General features: G+C 40.6%; 2 protein-coding genes across 6 annotated transcripts in view; both read right to left on the reverse strand.

Moving 5' to 3' along the window:
• Positions 1-814, reverse strand: part of DTD1 (D-tyrosyl-tRNA deacylase 1) — a 144,018-nt gene extending 143,204 nt beyond the window's left edge. Inside the window, exon 1 of one of the 3 annotated variants that reach the window (XM_015597228.2) lies at positions 598-814. In XM_015597228.2, coding sequence (XP_015452714.1) covers positions 598-640 — 43 coding nt within the window. In that variant the 5' untranslated portion in view covers positions 641-814. The remainder of the gene's footprint in view (positions 1-597) is intronic. The other 2 variants (XM_025039816.1, XM_025039817.1) reach the window with 2 other exon arrangements.
• Positions 815-2,233: 1,419 nt separating this feature from the next.
• Positions 2,234-7,818, reverse strand: SMIM26 (small integral membrane protein 26). 3 transcript variants are annotated; one of them, XM_025039820.1, is made up of 3 exons: positions 7,615-7,818; positions 6,630-6,680; positions 2,234-3,217 (listed from the first exon to the last, which is right to left on the reverse strand). In XM_025039820.1, exons 1-3 carry the CDS (start codon positions 7,730-7,732, stop codon positions 3,147-3,149), a joined length of 240 nt encoding a protein of 79 aa, XP_024895588.1. In that variant the 5' UTR covers positions 7,733-7,818; the 3' UTR covers positions 2,234-3,146. The 3 variants fall into 3 exon arrangements, with proteins under 3 accessions (XP_024895588.1, XP_024895587.1, XP_024895586.1); XM_025039819.1 differs by having other exon boundaries at positions 2,234-2,855; positions 7,615-7,816; XM_025039818.1 differs by lacking the exon at positions 2,234-3,217 and adding an exon at positions 4,685-6,528 and having other exon boundaries at positions 7,615-7,816.
• Between the last annotated feature and the right edge of the window lie 216 nt (positions 7,819-8,034).

Genomic DNA, 8,034 nt, shown 5'->3' on the forward strand with positions numbered 1-8,034 from the left:
TCAGCAGATGGAAGAGGGGTGTCCTGGGGCGGGGAACGTTCTGAAGCTGGTCTGGGGACTGGTCACGTGGGTACACACAACTGTCAGAAATCCATATGAACTCATATCTGTGTATCTTATTGGGAATCAAGCTCCATAAAAATTAGGAAATGGGCAAATTTAGAAAATGAACAAAATGGAAGATTTAAAAATAGAGCGTTGGGAAGAGGGTGTTCTTGCTCCAGAAATGCTCCCTACGTGTTGTTTGTGCACTATTCCATTGAACAGCGGGCCATGGAGATGCTCGGAGGTTCTGCCACCCTGTACTCAGGACCAAAAAAAAAAAAGATAATAAGGCGCGTTTATCGCGAACCCAAACAGGAAACCCTGAGGCAGGAGACGCGATAGGGCCCATCGGGCACATGGACAGCGCTCCGGGGCCGTGGCGGCGCCCAAGCCGACCGGTACTCGAGGTTGCGGGGGCCGAGATCGCGCAGGGGCCGCAGCCGACAGAGCGGCCCCGGGGACCGTGCGGGGAAACCGACGCGGGGGCGGCTGGGGACTGCCGTGCGCGGGGTCAGGGGCGGCTTCTCCTGGGCCCGGCCCCGCCCGACTGACCTGTGACGCTGGCCCGGGTGACGCGCTGCACCACAGCTTTCATGGCGGCGGCTAGGGCGAGTGGGGCGGCGCCGCGCTCCTTCCAACCTCGCGACTCTGCGAGCGGCTCTGCGGCCAGCGCCCTCTGCGGGTGGCACCGGGAAGCGCGCCCGGCGGCCCTACCGGACCAGGTTGGCGATGGCCCGCTGTCGACCACGCCCACCACAGGTCGGGCCCGCCCACGTCGGGCGCGCCTACCTGACCTCCCTATAACTCCGTTCAACCAGGGATAGGCCACGCCCTATTCTCGGGCCTGCTCCACCTACAGCTGGGCCTCGCCCGACCCCGCGGACCCCGACCCCGCGGACCCCGACCCCGCGGACCCCGACCCCGCGGACCCCGACCCCGCGGATCCAGACCCCTGCCCAGACTCAACTCTCCCCAAACCACTTTCTGCACGTTCTATTCTCACATTCCCAAGCCTGAGAGCCATCATCCCTAAATCCCAGCCTTGTCCTGAATCCTAATCCTAATTGTCCTTCCTTCCTCTTTTCCATCCTTCTGCCCCCAAATCCTCTCAATTGTTTTTCCCTTGTCTCCCTGCCTCAGTGGCTTCTCAGCAACCAGGCAGAACAGGAGCTGCTGCCTAAAATAGCAATTTATCTGTTTAGGTAGTAATTTTACTTAACCATGTCATGGTTAGTGCAGAGATGTATACTGTAATTCTTTAATTCTAATCCTCCCTGTAATACAAATATTAATACTTAGACCTCACAAGGTTGTTAGATTTAAATAAAATAGACTGTTAAAGTGCTTAGAAAGCTGCAAAAAACTAAAATTATTATCACATCCTCTAATACCATTGGTGAGTGGAGAATGATATGGTTCAGGATGTGCTACTTGAAAATATGGCATCTTGTAATATTTTAAGCTTAAAGAATATGGGAAAACAGTAGAAGCAGGAAAATCATTCAAACCTCCTGATCCTTCTTCCCTGGAACAGGTCATAAAACCCTGAGAGGTGCCATCCCTACACCTGGAAGGAATAGCATCCTATCTCTCAAGAACAAATAGGCTTTGGGAGGTCTCCCCCAGTTTGCTACAGTTATCTCATACTCCTTAACCTACCTTATTCCTCCACAACTAACCACTACTCATCAAATCTAGCATAAAAATACTCAGGTCCAACTGTTTCTTCAAGTCTTCATTTCCTTATGAAGGCTCCAGGGTCATGTTGATTGACTGAGTTGTCACATGTAAAACTTAAATAAATGTGTGGGCTTTTCTCGTGTTCATCTGTCTGCCAGTTTAATTTTCACATCCACCCAGGGACCTTACAAGTGCTAAGGAAAACTTTTCCTTCCCCTACAAGAGAAAGCATTCAAATAAAGAACAAGGAACAGTCATTCAGCCAGAAAAGACTACAAACTAGTGTCCTTGAATGTTAACACTACACACTAAATTATTTTAATGAAGTGGCCAGTTAACCTCACCAGTAATGAAACAATCACATACTCCCTGATACTGCATTGAGAAAGACTGTATCAGTTTTGTGGTATTTCTACCAAAAATGTTTAAACTGCATTGGGGTAGGAAGAACCTCTCCTCTACTGGCAAGTTTTTAGCTGGTCTAATAATCAAATAGACGTGAGCCCGATTAACGAGAAAATAACCAAATTTAATACATATATATGTGCGGGAACCACACAAACATGCAAGAGTCAGAGACCCCACACGCATAAGAGGTTCAAAGATAGAAAGGAAAAATGAGTATATGAGATATGCTGAGCTAGGGATGAGGTAAGGTGTCTTGGGGGCTTCAAAGGGTCTTTGCAGGGAAAACAAATGTTTAGTAACTAGTAGTTTGCCCTGCCCTATAGATAGGTCAAAGGAGGTTATCTCTGATAATCTCTTATTATGGTCAAAGCCCCAACTTAAATTCTTCTAGGTAGTTAAGGGAAGGGCAGAAGTTTCTCTTGAGCCCATGGCTAAAGTTGCCTTTAGCTCTAAACAATCTACATACCACAGAAGTACATGTTAGGGTGACTCTTTCTGAAATCCCCCAGTTCCTTTGAAGTTCCTTTGAAACTTCCTTGGAAGTTTTACATTCCAGAAGTTGGGTTGATAAATCGCTCTATATCTCATTAAACCAGTCTCAGTCTTGAGAAAAGTTCAGTTCAGTTAAATAGTTGTGTCTCATTTCAGGAGGAGGTGATGCTGGTGGGCTCCCAAAGTTAGACCTCTGATGCAAGCAATCAGGTATTTAATAAGAGGCATCTCTATGGAAACAAAAGAAAATCAAAGGTTAATGATCAGAACAGACTATAATCTCAGTTTCTGAGTTCTGAAGGCAGGCAATTGAGAAGATTCTTAGATGTGTGTCTCGAATCATCTTCAGAGGAAAGCAGTTAGTCTGATAGATTCTTCTAGTCTGCAGTTTGAATGTTTCTAATGTTCTTTCTGCAACAGGCACAAAGATTGTCCATATGTGAGCTGCTGTGGTGATTGCTCTTAAGTCTTGTTGTCCAACTTTAGCTTGCATGGCCTTGGGAACAGTGCAGTTTCAGTTCTCAGTGATTCCAAGTCAAAGGATGGAAGTAAACTGGAAATAGTTTGGAGTCACAGGCAGACATTGGAGGAGCTAGAATTCAAAATCCAGTCCAGTTTATAAGTAGAAGAAAAAGAAAACTCAAGATAATGAATAGCTCAAGAATCTAATATTCACAAAGGTATAATTTCTATTGAAACATAATTTTTGTCTCAAAAATCACTCCAATTTTTACCAAAGATAGCCAAATTAAGACTTATTTGCAAAATAAGTCATTTCAATAAATTCGGCCTGGTTATTTGTGTAAATCCAGCAAGAATAGTAATTAACCACATAGGCTCTTTGAAAACTGCTTTGCTGGAATTTTTCATAAGGAATTTTCAGATTGAATTTTAAAAGGCCTCTTGAAGCCAGAAAAGCCAAGGCAAGGACTTGCCATCAGACGATGCCTGCAATACCTAGATTTGGATGAGTTCCTCTCTTTTCGAGCTCCCCAAAATATTCTGAGGTTCCTGCATCTGCCAAGAAAGGACTCTTTACTCACCTGGTAAGGCTACTGGAAACCTTGTAAGGCCAACATTTCCAAGAGTTTTTATTATCTCCCATAAGTCAATCTTAAAGCTATCTGGTCATATCTGAGTCTAGGCATGTCTCTCTCAAATATGACATTCCAGTGAAAGCCTTGTTAATATAACTAGTTTCCAACTGTATCCTGTTATAGAACAGATTCTTATTAAACTTGGGCTAATAACAATATTGCCATGAAAATGAGAACACTCACTGCCGCGTTTCTAAACTCTGGAGGGATCAAGTAGGGAGAAATAGACAAATGTTTTAATTCTGCTTACAAAGGTATAATTTACCAAATTACTCTAAGTCTAGCTAGCTTTAGAAAAAAAAAAATTCCTTATATCTGGAAAATAAAAGTTAAAGAACCAGCAATGTTTCAAACAAAAAGTTATAAAAATTTAGTAACCATTCTCAGTTCATTCAGTCCTGTATAATTGGAACTACTTCTGTTTGAATCGTTTTTCTATTAGTTCTCTCAAACTTGCCTGATGATTGATGATCGGGTCAGTGATAATTCTGAGTTTTCAAGGCTGTCATGGCTTATATGATTTGCTCTATGAAGTGGGTTCCGCAGTCACTACAGATTGTTGAAGGAGTACCCCAAGTGGGAAACACATTTTTTAAGTTTTTTTTTTGCCACTGAGGGTATCAGCCTTTCAGTAAGGGAAGGATTTACTCCATCTGGGAAACAGATATATTGATAACCCATACAAAATAGCTGTCTTGGATTTCATTTAATTTACAGACATTGTTTATTATATATACTGGAAGTTTATCACTTATTTTATAATGTTTCTCATGCAATTTAACATATAAAATAAGAATAATTAGTTTAAAAGTTTCTCTAAGGAGAGAAAACAAATCTTTTGAGGTGTTCCAGGGGCTGTTCTAGAGGCCCTTCCAAATCAAGACTCTATTTATAATTTGAACTTGGGAAATTTGTCAAAATATAACAAAAGTTTTGGACATTTGACTAAATAGGATCATAAATCATTATGAAGCAATATTTAATCATCCACTTAAGCAAAGTGACAATAAGATTTCAAAGACAAATATAGTTTACATAACTGTTAGCAAAATGTAGTTCTTACTATTGAAGAAATTCAGTTTTCTTATCAAGGACCAGATTAAGACAATGTAAAACACAGAAAATTATTTTAATAAAATAATCTTTGCTTTCTAGATAGAAAACTGATTCACAATTATCAGTTGCAGACCAATAGACCTAGAAAACTTTGTCCTTTTTAGCAGAGAGGGAAAACCAAACTCTAATTTTACATCAGCTTACTTTTGATATTTAAATTCACTTAATTTCAATCTTATTCAGCTTGACCACTCATAAAATTTCCTTTCTCAAGATTCCTTTTTCATAAACTTTCTTTGACTTTGTGTCCCTTTTAGTGTGTCACGTTCTCTTACCCAATCAATCAAGACCAAATTACTTCACTTCCCTTAACGAAAACACATCTCATACCTTTTTTTCAAACCAAATATATCCTATTTTTCTTGTATACGTAGTTGTTTTCCCTATTATTAGTTTTTGTACCTTTAATCACATATATAGGAATTCTTAACTTTTACAAATGTGAATTTCTAGTAAAACTAAGGAGTAAGCAAATTGTGAACTGTTATGCCAGTATTCTTTTAAATTTATAAACACATAATTTCTAGAAATATATATTTCCTCATAGCACAAAGAAAATTTTTAATGTGGCACAACAAGTTTACTAATAGACCTAAGTATCTTTAGTTCCTCTATTAAGAAGCAAAAGGTAGATAAACTTATGTTCAGTAATTAATGTTTCAGTATTTTATCTTATCTGGAAATGGAATATTCAGTGAACATCCATCATTTCATTTAGATAGCAAAACTTTAGTTTCAAGTTACCAGAGACTTAGGAAGCCATTTTTAAGGGCACATATGTCAACCTAAGAACATCCAAACTTGTAGAAAATTTTTATAGGAGTTTACTAGTTTATTTGAGTCCAACAAAAGCAGGCGGGCTCATTGAGTGGCTGGCTACATTCTAGTTCCTGGTACCAGGCCCTCCTAAGACTACAGCATACTCTGCTTTAGTTCTGAGCTGTCTATACACATTTTTGATAAACACCCTGATTTAAGATCACTTATGTGGGTTTGTTACTTGCAACCAAGTAACAAGTTGCAAGTAACAAACTTGTACTGTACTTCAGTAGCTCCTTGGGTACTACTGGTACTTGGCAGCACTGTACTTCAGGAACCATGTTGTCCCGACTGTCCTCTGTATCTAGAATACTGGTAGCTGTAACTGGGGTTTAATCCATGCCTGCTGAAAATGAGGAGTATCTTTACTGGTCCTAAAGAACAGGTTGAATCTATTTAATTTGGGAGTTATTACCTAATCTTAAATGGAACACTAAAGCCATGTCTGATAGCAATATGAAAGACATATAAATTTCGTGAACTAGTTTCAGAAAAGCGAGATTGTAGAAGCTAAATGTCACTTCGACCTTTCATTCATGAAGTATAGAGGAACATCTTTTGAATATGCAAGTTTACTTTTCCACAAGGAAATATTTATCGCATATTATTAGTGATTATATTTTACAGCAAAATTAAATTAAATACACTTTTCACAAACATAAAATGGAAACCAAGGCATCTATCAAATGTATATGCTGAACCAAAGTTCAGAATTAAGCAGTTAATCATGATTCTGGTCCAGGGCCACCGGTCCATGATTTCCAAAAGTTGAGGATCTTGTCAGTAATTGGAACAAAATCTTCTTTATATGTGACAATGGTTTCCACATAAAACCCTTTTGGGAGTTCAGTTATTTCATTTATTTCACCACCTTAAAAAACGAAATGTGAATTATTAACTTTTAACTTAAACAGCAGTCATTAAAATTATTAGTAAAGTCTTGGAAATAAAATAAACTAAGGTAAGAATTACTTTGCTCAGGTATTTCATTTGTTGAGACATCCTTTTGCTCTACTTCATCACCTTTAAAAAAAAATAGAACACCCAAATTAATAACTTTTAATTTAAACATCAGTCATTAAAATTACTAATAAAGTTTTAGAAATAAAATAAACTAAGGCCAGAATTATCCCCACCCCCATCAGATTCTTGACACCAATTTCTTTCTGTAAAAAAGAAAAATAAATAAAACGTGACCACTACAGACACTAAAATGTTTTTAAACACTCAATACTGGACATGTGTACTTTCAGGCCACTGATAATCTTCATCACCAAATGTAATCTTCAGCATAGTTTTCACATCACAGCTTTACTGAGATATATTTAACATATCATACAATTAACTCATTTAAAATGTAACATTCAACGATTTTTAGTATATTCAGATCTGTGCAACCGGCACAACAATCAATTTTACACTCTTTTCATCCAAAAAATGAAACTCAATACCCTTTAGCTGTCACTCCCCATCCACGACTCCCCTTCAGCCTCAGGCAACCACTAACCTACTAGAAGTATCTATAGATTCCTAGCACGTTTTTAAAGGCTAAGGGATTTCCTTTTCCGCCCAGTAACGGGGATGGTTTTAATAACACTCCTTGATTGGAGTGTTATTAAGTGTTGAAACTGCTCGCCAAAGGTAACGAGGGATGTTACAGAAGCATCACCTCTTTTAATCAGCATCCAGTGTCTTTGAATTCCATCTCGAACCTTATAGATTCTTCATACTCTGAGTATAGGGATGGCCTCATTCAATAAATAAGCAAGATTTAGGTAAGAAGGTTACGAGGTAGCTCCTGGCAGACTCCACTATAACGAATGACTCTAAGCAACAGTTCCCAAGTTTTGCAGAATAAACTTGGGGCTGGAGGCACAGCAAAGCCGCCGGCATGACCCCTGGGTACGCCCCACGGAAGACTGCACGGCGGGTGAAAGGTCTTGCCGAAGAGCCGTACCTGATAACTTGCTCTTTTTCCCACCTAGGAAAAACAAGGAGCCCAACAGGGTCCAGGCGCCCAATGCGTACACCGCTGACATGCGCCGGTACCAAATCACAGCCTGATCCGGACGCATGGCGCCTCTCAGGGAAGGACTCGATCCTCCGAAAACAGGGCTGAGGCGAGCCTTCCGGTCGCCGAGTCGCAGCCGCCGCTGCCTCCAATGGAGAGCGGCCACCGGCCCTGCTTCCTACGCTGGCCCAGATGCATCCTGGGGCCTGTAGTCCCGAAAGTCACGCGAGAGATTGGACACAAGTATGGAACCTGGGGTCGGCTGGCTTCCGTGCTTTGCTGCGAATGCACGACCTTGCATACCGAATGACCTACCAAATGACAAATTCTCTGAACAAACTTCTCATTTGCAAAATGGTAACGTCT

The sequence above is a fragment of the Pteropus alecto genome, unplaced genomic scaffold (assembly GCF_000325575.1).
Source record: "Pteropus alecto unplaced genomic scaffold, ASM32557v1 scaffold45, whole genome shotgun sequence".
NCBI classification, from domain to species: domain Eukaryota; kingdom Metazoa; phylum Chordata; class Mammalia; order Chiroptera; family Pteropodidae; genus Pteropus; species Pteropus alecto.

Coding starts and splice junctions, on each gene's coding strand:
- SMIM26 (XM_025039818.1), bottom strand. CDS start 7,732: ATGCGTCCGGATCAGGCTGTGATTTGGTACCGGCGCATGTCAGCGGTG. Junction 6,681..7,614: donor GAAAAAGAGCAAGTTATCAG/GTACGGCTCTTC, acceptor TTTTTTTTAAAG/GTGATGAAGTAGAGCAAAAG. Junction 6,529..6,629: donor AAATGAAATACCTGAGCAAA/GTAATTCTTACC, acceptor TCGTTTTTTAAG/GTGGTGAAATAAATGAAATA.